Raw genomic sequence first — 14,502 nt, forward strand, 5'->3', positions numbered from 1 at the left:
GACTTTGGTTCAAATCCTGTAACCTACTTCTCCTTACATATTTGTTGTGATGCTGGGAATTGGTCCATTCTAGACTGGCACCATACCACTAACGTATACTCCAGTTCACTCTCCCATTGTTTTTTTGTTTTGTTTTGTTTTGGGTTTTTTTGTTTTTTTGGTTTTTCGAGACAGGGTTTCTCTGTGGTTTTGGAGCCAGTCCTGGAACTAGCTCTTGTAGACCAGGCTGGTCTCGAACTCACAGAGATCCGCCTGCCTCTGCCTCCCAAGTGCTGGGATTAAAGGCGTGCGCCACCACCGCCCGGTTTTCTCAATGTTTTTTTTTTTAAGTTCTTTTAAGTTGATGGCCTTTGGGCAAATGCTATATCTTTCAAATAAATAAATGAGTATATATACAACATTTATGACTTCTTAGAGCTATTTGCAGGCTGACCTGAGTAGTCTGATATTGTCTCCTGACAGAATGGCCAAGGTTCAGAAGTCATTGAGTCCACAAGACTGGATGTCTTAGCATTCCCATACTGGTGCTTGAGTCTCTGGGAGGTCCTAGAATTGCTAGTTTTCAGTCCCTTTCGGGTGTCTCCTAGTGTAGGTGCTAGCACTAGAGAGGGAATGGCTCAGGATAGATGAATTTGCCAATGAGAGTGAGCTGAGAAAGCACTTCCTTTTTCTTTGTCCTTTTATGTGAGCTGCCCCCTCACATGATCTGAATTTAGGGTGGGTCTCCCAACTCAAATTATCATACCAAGAAAAATCCCTCCCAGGCCTGCCCAACTGCTTTGGTTTTAGTTGCTTCCAAGTGTAGTCAAGTAAACAACCAATTGGGAGGCAGAGGCAGGTGGATCTCTGTGAGTTCGAGACCAGCCTGGTCTACAAGAGCTAGTTCCAGGACAGGCTCCAAAACCGCAGAGAAACCCTGTCTCGAAAAAAAAAAAAAAAAAAAAAAAAAAAAAACGAAAAAAACAAAAACAACCAAGAATAACCTTTATAGTTGGTACCTTATAATGGAAATTAATTCATGTAAGTGTCTAACATTTAGAAAGAACGTGGATTACTCACTGGTCATTTTTTAGGGGAACTGTGGGTTGTGTGTGCATGGTTTAAAGAGCAAGAGACTTTCTATACTCTGAGTAGTTTTCTGCCAACTTAAGGTTTGGGGAAAGAGTTTGGAAACAGATAAAATGTTCTGTTTAAGACTGGGCTCTTCAGATTAAACTTTGTATAACAAGACTTTAGAATTGCCAAACTTAATCTGATGTTTTCCCTCCCTAGGTTGAAACTGAGCTCAAATTAATCTGTTGTGACATTCTGGATGTACTGGACAAACACCTCATTCCAGCAGCTAACACTGGCGAGTCCAAGGTTTTCTATTATAAAATGTAGGTTCTATACTAGAAGGGAAAAATGTGAGATTTAAAGTTAGCCTTAGAACCATAACTTTTTAAATGTGGGTTTTCAGCTTTGACTTAAAGTAGTTGAATATTGGAGGGTTAGTTTCCAAAACCTAAAGTTTAATTAGTTACAAATACTGTAGTAATCAAGAATTAATATATTGTTGCATTTGAGATTGCCAGACTATTGTACAAAATACCTGACTTTTGGTCATAGTTGCCACTCTCACCCCATTGTTTATATACTTGACTGGCCTGGAAGTCAAGATGGTAGACCATACTAGCCTAGAATTTAGAGATCTCCCTACATCCGCCTCCTGAGGTTAAGATGTGTGCGATCATTCCAAGCTTATTCTGAGAACAAGGTCTGTCTGGGCAGCCCTGGCTGGTCTGGAACTCAGTCATCAGGTTGGCCTCAGTTTTAGAGTAATCCTTCCTTCCTTCCTTCCTTCCTTCCTTCCTTCCTTCCTTCCTTCCTTCCTTCCTTCCTTCCTCCCTCCCTCCCTCCCTCCCTCCCTCCCTCCCTCCCTCCCTCCCTCCCTCCCTCCCTCTATTCTCTCCCTCTCTCTCTCTCTTCTCTCTCCCTTCCTCCTTCACCTTTTTCTCTTTTTTTTTGGGCAAAGGGTAGAACTCACTCTGTAGACCATGATAACCTTGAACTCACACAGATCCTCCTGGCTCTTCCTCCGGAGTGCTGGGATTAAAGGCCTATGCCACTACTGCCTGGCCCAAATAATCTTTTTTTTTTCTATCAGCTTCCTAAGATTATATGTCACCACACCCTGCCTGGGTTTTTTGCTTTTGTGGTTTCATTAGTCTTTAGCTAAAGCTGCGAAGTTCACAGTGTAATCTTTTTATTTATTTATTTATTTATTTATTTTTTGAATTTTCGAGGCAGGGTTTCTCTGTAGCTTTTGGTTCCTGTCCTGGAACTAGCTCTTGTAGATCAGGCTGGCCTCGAACTCACAGAGATCCGCCTGCCTCTGCCTCCCGAGTACTGGGATTAAAGGCATGCGCCACCACTGCCCGGCTCACTGTAATCTTAACTATCTGTGGAGAAATTACAAGGGCATAGCTCAGGAATAGTAGGGGCACATTGTGCTCAGGGCTTCAGGTGTCCTGGCACTGCAGTGACAGCAGCAAATGTGTATTGTGATTAATGAATGTGTGGTTCTTTGGAAACATTTTTATACTAGTTGGGTGACTTTTGCTTTAGTTGTCTTCTGTGAGAGTTTCTCAATAATTTTAAATATGAAATCCTTATTTTTTTTTTTTTGGTTTTTCGAGACAGGGTTTCTCTGTGGCTTTGGAGCCTGTCCTGGAACTAGCTCTGTAGACCAGGCTGGTCTCGAACTCACAGAGATCCGCCTGCCTCTGCCTCCCGAGTGCTGGGATTAAAGGCGTGCGCCACCATCGCCCGGCTATGAAATCCTTATTAAGGAATGAAGAGATGAGCCAAGCTGATGGATTCTGACATTGTTTTTTAAGTTTCTAAAAATATATATGTTAATCATTAAACTGTATTTTGTTGTGTACAATGTGGTAGAGAAAATTGTCATGCTCCAAGAAGTTTCTAATTGGGATTTCATTTGCTGTTGTGTTTTAGGAAAGGGGACTACCACAGGTATCTGGCTGAGTTTGCCACAGGAAATGACAGGAAGGAGGCCGCAGAAAACAGCCTTGTGGCTTACAAAGCTGCTAGTGACATTGCCATGACAGAACTTCCTCCAACGCACCCCATTCGTTTAGGTCTTGCTCTCAACTTTTCCGTATTCTACTATGAAATTCTTAATTCCCCTGACCGTGCCTGCAGGTAAGTAATGGAGGAAGCAAGTTCCCAGTGTGAAGTGCAAAGGTTCCAGAGGAGCTACCTTCTGTTTAGGCTGTCACAGGAGTCTGTTGGCTTAATTTTTATGTATTAGCATTCGTTCAGTCTTACAACGAGGTCTTGGTACCAGGTATCTGGCTTAGCCTCGCTTTGAACATTCAGTTCTCGTGTCATTCTTCTAATTGTTAGGGATTATAGACATTTACCACCTCACTTCCCTGGGAATGCTTTTAATATTCTTGGTGAACTTTTTGCTATTTTTTGCTTTTGATTTTCGAGACAAGAGTTTTCCTATATATAGCCTTGGCTGTCCTGGAACTTGTTATGTGTAAATCAGGCTGTCCTAGAACTCAAAGAGGTCCACCTGTGTCTGCCTCCCAAGTGCTGGGATTAAAGGCATGTGCCACCACCTCCTTACATGAACATTTTTTTAATTATAATTTTAACAATTATAATATTGGTATTTGTGAAACTGTCACACTAAAATTTCTGCACTTTTTGGTGTGTATGCGTATACATGTGTCTATAACATGGCAGGTGAAGGTCAGGGGACAACTTGAGAATTAATTCTCTTTCTACTATGATGGACACAATTGTGGGTATTGGAAATTGAACTTGGATCCTATGGAAGGCAGTAAATTCACTTAGCCACTGAGCCATCTCTCCAGCCTCCTTTTCTCCCGATTTTTTTTTTATATCAATTTGTTTCTAGTTTTGAAATCATGGATGCAAATAAAAGTATTGTACTGGTAAACATGTATACTTCAAAGAATTCAATGTAACCATTTTCATGTGTATAATTGAGTAGAATTTAATATGGCCACAATTTTTTTATAACCATTAGTACTAACCATTTCAAAAGATTTTTATCACTTCACCCAAACTGAGCTTAAAGTAGTACCCACATGAAGAGATCACAAGTGCTTATGACCCCAGCTCCAGGGAATCTATCTGATGTCTTCAAGCCTCATCTGATACCTGTACTCTTGTACATTTAAATACAACTACAAGCCGGGCGGTGGTGGCGCACGCCTTTAATCCCAGCACTCGGGAGGCAGAGGCAGGCGGATCTCTGGGAGTACGAGGCCAGCCTGATCTACAAGAGCTAGTTCCAGGACAGGCACCAAAGCTACAGAGAAACCCTGTCTCGAAAAACCAAAAAAAAATTAAAAAAAATAAAAAATAAATACAACTATGTGGTTGCTGGGAATCGAACTCAGAACCTCTGGTAGAGCAGCCAGTGCTCTCAACCTCTGAGTCATCCCCTAGCGCCCCCCCCTTTTTTTTAAAAGAATTAATTCTTTAGGTGGGTAAGGTGGTATAGGCTTGTAATCATACCGCCTGAAAGCCTGAGGCCAGTTTTGTAGTTGCTTTGAACTGCAGTCTTACTGTGTCACCCCAGTTGGCATGGGACTAGATCTTGCCTCCATACATTGTTAACACTCTTGACTAGGATTGAGATTTCCAAGGCTAGCCTTGGTTTGTATAGGAAGACATTCAAAAGCAGCACGAACATCTCGAGATACTTGCGAAGGTAGGGATGCTTATTATCAAGCCTGATTAGCCTGAGTTTGGTCCTTGGGGTCTATGTGATGGCGGGAGAGAGGCAGCTGTGACAGGTTTGTCATCTGACCTTCAGTTACATTCATACCAAATTCTAGGTACACATTTTTTTTTAAAGTTTTTTATTTAAGTTAAAAGTAAGCTGAACAAAAATACCAAGTCTTTCATATTTTTATTCGAAGTTATCTTTCAGCTTTTGTCTGCTAGAGTAGCCCATTGTTGCTATCTTTGTTAATTGAGTACTGACGGACGGTATATTCATTTCAGGTTGGCAAAAGCAGCTTTTGATGACGCTATTGCAGAACTGGACACGCTGAGTGAAGAAAGCTATAAGGATTCTACACTTATCATGCAGCTGCTACGTGATAACCTGACGCTTTGGACCTCAGACATGCAGGGCGATGGTGAGCAAGCCCAGATGTTTCTCTTTGGGTGGTTGCCTCTTCTAAGAACTCTTTTGGTTCTCATAGCCTGTCTGCAGTAATTAAGGTTTATTCTTTCTATAGGGGATGATGTCCAAGTGCCATTTTGACCCTTGATAAAGAAGTAAAGGGCCGATTTGACAATTTCATACATGTGTAGAAATATTATGCCAATATTCAAAATTGTAAAAGTTTTGTCTCTAATAATGATTTGTTAGTATGCTATAATCATTATAAGGAAGAAATGACTGGAAACCATTTCCTTTCTATTTTTTAAACCTATATTGTGTTTTTTTTTTTTTAATATTTATTTATTATGTATACAATATTTTGTCTGCACGTGTGCCTGCAGACCCCATTACAGATGGTTGTGAGCCACCATGTGGTTGCTGGGAATTGAACTCAGGACCTTTGGAAGAGCAGGCAATGCTGTTAACCTCTGAGCCATCTCTCCAGCCCTATATTGTTTAATATTATGTGTTTGAACGTTTTGCCTACATGTCTGTTACTACATGAATGTCAGAGGCCAGAGGCAATGATGAATCCCCTAGAATAGGAGTAACAGATGTTTGTAAGCCTCCATGTGGGTGCTGGGAATTGAACCTGGGTCCTTTGGAAGAGCAGGTAGTTAGTTCTCTTAGCCACTGAGACATCTAACCCCCATCATTTCCTTTTATCTTCTTGCAATTCAGTTGAGAGTGGGCGGTAGAGTTTATAAAACTCTGTGGCATTAGTGGGTATTAATGAAACAACCCTGCATGGGTTTTTCTTCAAACCTCAGGTCTATGTGAACCAGCTACATACTTCACCTCTGGCCATACCATAGTCTCTGCATAGAAATCTTTTTCACTAAAAAGCAACTATTTTCCTCTAGGGTTCTACGAGAAATAAAATGATCTGTCTCTAGGTCCATGCTTAAGAGTTCTGGTATTGTCTGGTATTGGGTTTTCATTTGCAAAGTTACTATTTTGGGGAAAGTAATTGCTGTTTGGGGGAATGCATGTGTAAATTTTAACTTCAAATATAATAGTTGAAGTTTTGTTGATAAGGTGTGTGTGCCTATGCGTGTAGGTAGACTCCAGACCCTTATGCATGTTAATTAAACACATGTTCTAACACTTAGCTGTACTTCATTCTCCAAAGATTTTTTTTTTTAATATTTATTTATTATGTATACAATATTCTGTCTGCAGGCCAGAAGAGGTCACCAGACCTCATTATAGATGGTTGTGAGCCACCGTGTGGTTGCTGGGATTTGAACTCGGGACCTTTGGAAGAACAGGCAATGCTCTTAACCGCTGAGCCATCTCTCCAGCCCGGTTTTTTTTTTTTAATATTGTAATTTTTTGAGACGGGTTTCTTTTGTGTAGCCATGGATGTCCTAGGACTAGCTATGTAGACCAGGCTGGCCTCAAACTCATAGAGATCCTCCTGCCTCTCAAGTGTTGGGATTAAGGTCTGGGCCATCAATGTCTAGACAAAGATCAGTTTTATCTGGGTTGATGAGAAAACTACTGAATATCTATTATGAGGTAATTTTATAAAGTTAGTGTAGGGGATTGGAAACAATAGTGTTAGGTAAAATAAGATTTATTCATTATTAAACAGTTGTTTTATGTGTATGAGTGTTTTGCTGCACATGTGTGCCTGGTGCCTTCAGTGGCCAGAAGTGGTCAGACAGATGTGAGCAATCATGGGGGTGCTGGGAACTAAACTTGGGACCTCTGGAAGAGCAATCAGTAAGTGGTCATTTTTCCAACCCTAAGATTGCTTTTTTTTTTAAAAAAAAGAGAGAAGTGTTTTGTTAGCATGCATGTGTAAACTTCTCATGCGTATCCAGTGCTAAATTAATAATGGGAATAGAATCTTCTCCAAGAGCAACAAGTACTCCCCCAACCACTGAATTATCTCCCATCTCAGAGTTTATCTGTAATTTTGCTTTTTTGAGACAAGGTTCCTCTGTGTAATCCTGGCTATTAGAACTCTCTTTGTAGACCAGCTGTCCTCCAACTCACAGAGATCCCCTGCCTCTGCCTCTCGGTTGCTAGGATTAAAAGCACGAACCATGCCGGGCGGTGGTGGCGCACGCCTTTAATCCCAGCACTTGGGAGGCAGAGGCAGGTGAATCTCTGTGAGTTCGAGACCAGCCTGGTCTACAGAGCTAGTTCCAGGACAGGCTCCAAAAAAAAAGCCACAGAGAAACCCTGTCTCGAAAAACCAAAAAAAAAAAAAAAAAAAAAAAGCACGAACCACCACCACCCATCTAGTTTTTCTGTTTTAATCACAGTCATGTTAAGTGTGTTACTCAGGCAGATGCTTATATTTAATAGCTTACTTCTAACTACAGTTTCTGCTTAGTTGACATGCTTTGTATTGACCTTAAAAATGCATGGGTTATGAATGTTACCCATTTCCTTTCTCTGGCAAAGTTGAGTTTGATTTTTGACTTTAGCTTGTGGTGCTAATATGAGAACTTGGTTAGTTCGGCTTTTAAAAGCTCACTAAGTAATCAAGTATTTATGTATTACAAGACAAGCGTTGTAATGAGATACATGATAGGAACTTCCTATACACTTTTTCTACCATCTTGATAGAGCCACCAGAGTGGTGGTGCACTGGGAGCGTAGGTGGGTCTCTAATTTCAAGGGCAGCTGGTCTCCAGAGCAAGTCTAGCTAGGACAGTCAGGGCTATACAGAGAAACCTGGTCTCAAACACAAAATACAAAAAAAAAAAAAAAAAAAGCCATATATACTAGTTATGTGTGTGTGGGGGACTATGTGCACCCATGTTAGTGTTGGTACTTAGGCACATATGAAGGCATAGCATGATGTCTTAAATTCCTTTCTACCTTACTGTTTGAGACAAGGTCTCATTGAATCCATTGTGGTTAGCCTGGCTGACCATTGAGCTCCTATATTGTAGCGATTGCAGCTGTGCCCAGCTTTCATGTGGATATTGGTATTTGGAATGGGATCATCATCTTGCTTTAACAAGATTTATTATATATACAGTGTTCTGTCTGCATGTATGCCTGCAGGCCAGAAGAGGGTGCCAGATCTCATTACAGATGGTTGTGAGCCACCATGTGGTTGCTGGGAATTGAACTCAGGACCTTTGGAAGAGCAGATGGCTCTTAACCACTGAGCCATGTCTCCAACCCCTCCCTGTTGAACTCATACCCATTGAGTCATCTTGCCAGTCTTTAAAATGCCTTTTAAGATCTTTAGTTGGTATCTTTCCCATGTATAATAAATTCGAGGCTTACCTGAGCTATATCATTGCATACAATAAGTTGCGAAGTTTGTCAAGTTTGTATTTTACAATTCTGCTGTAGCTCTTTATCATGATAAACCAACATCAATAAAAGTAATGTAGCCACTTGCCTTTAATCCCAGCACTCAAGAGGCAGAGGTGGGCAGATCTTTGATTTGGAGGCCATCTTGGTCTGCTAGTGAATTCCAGGCCAGTGAGGATTACATAGTGAAACCCTGCTCTTCCCTCCGCCCATTAAATGAATGAAATATAATTTATACAGATTTAATTCAATTTACTTAAACTTCATTTTTGTGTGTGTGCGCATGCATGTGCATGGAGTACATACACATGGAAGTCTAAAGATAGTTTTGTGGAGTTTCTTTCCAACTTCTCGGGGGGTGGGTGCAGTGTGTTCCTGGTTTCTCTGTGTAGACCAGGCTGGCCTTGATCTCAGATCAACCTGCCTGTGTGTGCCACCACACCTAGCTCTTTCCACCTTTACTTGGGTTCTGAGGATTATCCCATCGTTAGGCTTGCACAACAATATGTCATCTTAATCTGGGCCATCTTACTAGGTCCTATAAGTTATTAATTCTTCGTATGTATGGAGGCCAGAGGTACCATCCACCGTGTGTGTGTCAATTGTCTAGGGTGGCTCCCCAACGTCTGCAGAGACCCATCTCTCCACTTCAGCACTGAGATTCAAAGTATATACCATACACCTGCCACATTATGTGGTCTTTTTATGCTTGTGTAGCAAGCACTTTTATTTTTTACATTTATTTATTTATTTTTGAGGCAGGGGGTTTCTCTGTAGCTTTGGAGCCTGTCCTGGAAGTAGCTCTTGTAGATCAGGCTGGTCAGAAACTCAGAGAGATTCGCCTGCCCCTGCCTCTCGAGTACTGGGATTAAAGGCGTGCACCACGACCGCCCAGCTCACGTTTACAATTTTACAGGCAGTTCTTCAGTTGTTCTGAGGGTGTACATGTGGAAATACTTGTGTTGAGGGATTAGCAGTTTTCCAGCATTCAATTTAAGTTCAAGCACTTTTTGTTGAATTTTTATTTCAAGGTAGGGTTTCCTTGGTTGGCCTGGAACTCAGAGATCCACCTACCTTTGCCTCCCCTCAAGTGCTGGGATTAAAGATGCGCACCACCACCACCTGGCTAAAGTTGGAGTCCTTTTATTGTACTGCTGGTCATGAAAACTAGCATCATTAAATGTTTGAATTGAGGACATCTAATGATGTGTATGTTTTACTTCTTTTGTGTCTTTTTCCTGTAGAGTATGCTAATGACTGGTCTAATTTATTGGGATATAATTTTTTTGTTTTATTTTGAGTGTTTTGCCTGTGTGTATGTGTGTGTACTACATGCTTACTTGCCTGCCTGGTACCTGCAGAGGCCAAAAGAGGGTATCAGATCACTGGGAACTTGAGTTACACATGGCTGTGAGCCACCACATGGGTGCTGAGAACTGAACCCGTGTTCTGCAAGAACAGCCAGTGTTAACTGCTGAGCTTGTCTCATCAGCCCAGTGAGATAATTGCTTTAAAAAATGTGTGTGTGTGTGCACGCACGTGTGCATGCTGCAGTACATTATGAAGCACAGAGATTCTTTAGTGAGGTCACACTGCAGGAATGACCGTTTCATAGAGGAAATGTGTTTGCTCTGCTTGCTCCTTTTCTTCCTCTAGGCAAAAAAAAAAAAAATCTGTGGGCCCTTCCCAAATTTATAAGCCTCCAGAGGTTTGTTAGGAGTAAAGGGAACAACTGGACAGGTTAATTCTTGAGTTTATTCATGTAGAAAGACCAGAGCTGACTCCTGGGATGTTTCCATTGTCCTGTTGTGGTTTGTTTTTCTGTAATGTGCTTTCATCTGATTGCTCTCCCTCCCTCTCTTCTTGACTGTAGATTCCTAAAGGAAAACCCAACTCTTCTTCCTTTAAAACTACTTTGTAAGTCATTGCTGTGGTGCAGGGAGCTCTGCTTTTAGTTTGGTTCTCACTGATCATGCTTGCCTGTTTCCACCTGTTCTTAGCGACTCACCCGATTATGTTCTCAGGTGCTAAGTCTGGAGACAGCCGTGGCCTGCTACCTGCCTTGTCTACTTGGGTGTGCCTTATATATGCAGTGACTTTTGTGACTTGTGGCTGAGACTCTTGCCGTGTCTGCAAGTTGCTTGTGTGTGTGTTCCTGTGGTCTCTTAGCATACTTGCCACTTGTTCCTGTTGCAAATGAGACAAAACATTCAAGCTCCTGAGCTTGGATGTACTGCTCTGGAGAGTTAGCTTCCCTCCATTCTTTCCTAGGAGATGGATATTTTTTTTTTTTGCATGTCTTTTCTGTCTTTGATTTTTCAAGACAGGGTTTCTCTGTAGCTTTGGAGCCTGTCCTGAAACTACCTCTGTAGACCAGGCTGGCCTCGAACTCACAGAGATCCGCCTGCCTCTGCCTCCCGAGTGCTCGGATTAAAGGTGTGCGCCACCACCGCCCGCCTGTCTTTTCTATTGTATAAGTTAAATCCTCCATGTGCTTTAAGTAACTTCTATTTTTGAGACAGTGTCTCAAGGCCTGGAATCTTTGTGCTGTGATAAAGACCTGACTTGTTAGTCACATATCAATGTCAGATTTCCATACAAGAATGTTTGTAGCTCTTCACTTGATGCTTACTGCTGTGGTGGTGCATCAGACTGTTTAAAAGTTGATCTTATAGTATAAATGCTATCTAAGCCATTTCTATTGTTAGGTGCTTTTTTTTTTTTAATGGTTTGGTAGCACTTTAAAAATTGGTTTAGTTGCAGTTAACTGTGTGGTTATGTATTATTTTTATGTGTTGCTAGGGATTGGGCATAGAGCCTTATGCATGCTAAGTACATGCTATACACCCTACCTTCTGGTTAATTGAGTGGTTATTTTTTTTGCTCAAACTTGTAATTCTCCATATTAAAATATAATTTTTATCAGTTGAATCATTTTTAACAAAAGCTTCGCATGTTTCCTTAACTATGGCTGACTTGATTAATGCTTATAAGTAGGTAGGTGACCCTCCAGTGAATAAACTTGACTTTCTCTTGCATGCCATAGTGCAGTTGAAACTTGGCAGGCTAATTGTCATGTCCAAAGAGTAAAGAGAAATAGCCTGAGAGCTGGCCCAAATGCCCTTCTGTAATAACCTCAGTGACCGAGTGGTTTACTCTGAAGACTCCACTGTGCGGCCTATCTGGCCACCATACAGAGAAACAGCCCAGCACAGTAGCACATCTTCCCAGACACCATAGAACTCCTGTGGTCATGCTTGCTTTTATTCCCAGCTTGTGGGTAGATAAAAAGCAAAATGCTGTTGCTTTTTGAAGAGGCAAGGTTATTGAGAAAGAAAAGAGTATTTGGCCCAAGAAACACACAAAGGCTTGAAGTTCATTTTAAGAGTATTCTTTCTGCTGTTTATTCTTGAAGACCTTGTTTAACAGAGACATTTGATTTCTTTGCCTTTAAAAGTTTTAATTTTATCACCTCTAACACTTGACTGTTTCAGGACTGTGGTTGGTGGTTGGCAGCTCTTAGTTTAAGCCCTTCAGATGTGAGGTTAGAAGATCTCTGCCTGCCCAAGTTTGCTAACAGTTGTAGTGAAACTACGAATCTTTAGCTTGACCATTAGAGTGTGTGACAGTGTGAAGTAATTGTGCCTTGTTCCTTATAGGTGAAGAGCAGAATAAAGAAGCGCTGCAGGATGTGGAAGATGAAAATCAGTGAGACGTACTAAAGCCAACAAGAGAACACATCTCTGATCACCCTCCCTCCCCATCCTCCCCTTGGAAGTTTCCCATTGTCACTGAGAACCACCAAATTTGACTTTCACATTTGGTCTCAGAATTTAGGTTCCTGCCCTGTTGTTTTTCTTTCTTCCTCTTTTTTTTTCTCCCCTTTTTTAAAAACAAACAGTTTTCAGAAGTTCTTAAAGGCAAGAGTGAATTTCTGTGGATTTTACTGGTCCCAGCTTTTAGGTTCTTTACGACACTAACAGGACTGCATAGAGGCTTTTTCAGCATTACTGTATTGTCTCCAGCCACACGGGCAAGATCATTATTAGAAATGGAAATGACATTTGAAAGCCATTAGACTTCTAGGTGATGCATCTAAGAAAGATTAATCACATGATAGAGGCATATGTGCTGTCATTTTTCCTTTTTTAATTGTTTAAATTGAATTTTATACCAATGTTTAAACTTAATTGGATATTAGCTTGAGATGTTTTGGGGGAGTTTGTTATAATGGTTTTGCTGTCAAATGTGTTTGGAACTCTGCTGAAGTGTTGCTGAAAGGCGTGGTGCTGGTAACAGTTCAACAATCCGTGGCTGCTCATTCTTGCCGACTCCTCCCCCTCTGAAGCAGGTTAGCATTGAAGGTGGTATGGAAGCCTGCATGCGTGTTCAACTCTCTTCCTTTCCCCCTCGCTCCTTAGCCTCCTTCCCTCTTCCTCCTCTTCCGCTCGCTCAACCTCTTTTGTTCAGTATGTGTAACTTGAAGCTAATTTGTACTACTGGATGTCTGACTGGAGCCACAGATGCAGCATCTGTATTGTTCTTACTGAAACACAGCATGGAATTAACATTAAACTTAAATAAAACAAACCTAAATTAAAAATGCCAAATATATTACGCCTCCATCCTTTATACTTCTAAAATAAAATCTTTAGTCCAAACATACTTGACATTATTGTTTGTCTGAATGTGAAAATAGTCCCCATTTTATCTTCCATAAATCATTTGTTTCCCAATGATCTGTATTTGGGGCATGGGGAAACTGCTTGTAATGTGGTGTTGAACAGCCAAGTCAGTAGATTACATGTTCTGTCTTTGAAACCAGTTAGCAACATAGTATTTATGTTTAAGTTTATCATTAAAGTATAACAATCATATTTAACACAGGTGTAGCTATGGATCATTTTCTATTCTGTAATTTTGAGTTATACAACCAGATAGGTTCAACATGTCAATAATCCTCTTTGGTCTAAAGGAAAATTACACTTTCTCACTGAAAAAACTAGTGGCAAGAGCAGAGTGAATCCCCTGTTAGTGTTGGCCTTAGCAGAAACATTTACAGCATGTGCATAGTTTGTTCAGAGACAGTATATGTGGTAGTGTGTTGATACTTTGGTCTCCTTTAACATTGCCGAATGCCTGAGTTCCTAAGAACAACTCACAAAGTGGATCCAGTTTTGGCGTCATTTAGGTGCTGCAGTAAGCAATGTTGAGTGTTTGCATGGGTAGCATGGCGCATTTGTAAATATCCTGAGAAAACACCTTTTGTAGTGTTAGTGTTTAAAGAATGTTTCCAATTAGAAAACACTCCCCACAGTTCACTTTTTCTGAAATGGCATGCGGTGTACTCCAGTTATTATTTAATGGATGATGAGGCCTAGCCTAGTCCCACAGACTAGCACAAAGGTCCCATCCTGCCTCAGCCAAATTGTTAGGATTTTAAGCATGCACATAGCCAGATTTTAGTTTTATCACCAGGACATGCCAGCAGTTGAAATAATGATTTTGTGAATTCTGTTTCCATAAGGTATGGTTTTTCAGATGATTGATCACTATCTATATCCAGCATACGGTTTCCAGGCACTTAAGAGCCAAGTCAAGAAAATCATAAAGCCTTGTGACAGTTTATGGCACTTGGGTAATGCAGGTGTTAATGCTTACTTGACTCCTGGACTTGATCTAAACAATGGAGACAGGGTTGGATGTAGCAGGAGGCTGCTTGTTTGTTTCCCAGCCACCCAGACTCCCGAAATAATCACACAGAATTTTATCTTTTATCATAACTAAGGAAAACTAACTATTCAACTCCATTAAAGTCTCCAGAAGGATATAATATTACCTGAGTAAACAAGCACGTTGTAAGCAACTTCCCAAACTCCAGACAGTCACCCAAATTTCTTCTGTAATGTTGCAGGCATCCATCTCCAAGCCTATAGGCCCACAGTATCTGGCAGACTTTTCTACGAAGCAGGAAATTTCAAAGACAGTTCCACCTATATTGG

At 41.0% G+C, this 14,502-nt stretch overlaps 1 protein-coding gene across 2 annotated transcripts in view; it reads left to right on the top strand.

Moving 5' to 3' along the window:
• Positions 1–13,359, top strand: part of Ywhae (tyrosine 3-monooxygenase/tryptophan 5-monooxygenase activation protein epsilon) — a 34,986-nt gene extending 21,627 nt beyond the window's left edge. The window contains exons 3-7 of one of the 2 annotated variants that reach the window (XM_057774971.1): positions 1,273–1,379; positions 2,998–3,204; positions 5,050–5,186; positions 10,374–10,417; positions 12,160–13,359. In XM_057774971.1, coding sequence (XP_057630954.1) covers positions 1,273–1,379; positions 2,998–3,204; positions 5,050–5,186; positions 10,374–10,381 — 459 coding nt within the window. In that variant the 3' untranslated portion in view covers positions 10,382–10,417; positions 12,160–13,359. The remainder of the gene's footprint in view (positions 1–1,272; positions 1,380–2,997; positions 3,205–5,049; positions 5,187–10,373; positions 10,418–12,159) is intronic. The other variant, XM_057774970.1, reaches the window with a different exon arrangement.
• The last annotated feature ends 1,143 nt before the right edge of the window (positions 13,360–14,502 follow it).

The sequence above is a fragment of the Chionomys nivalis genome, chromosome 7 (assembly GCF_950005125.1).
Source record: "Chionomys nivalis chromosome 7, mChiNiv1.1, whole genome shotgun sequence".
Classification (NCBI taxonomy): Eukaryota; Metazoa; Chordata; class Mammalia; order Rodentia; family Cricetidae; genus Chionomys; species Chionomys nivalis.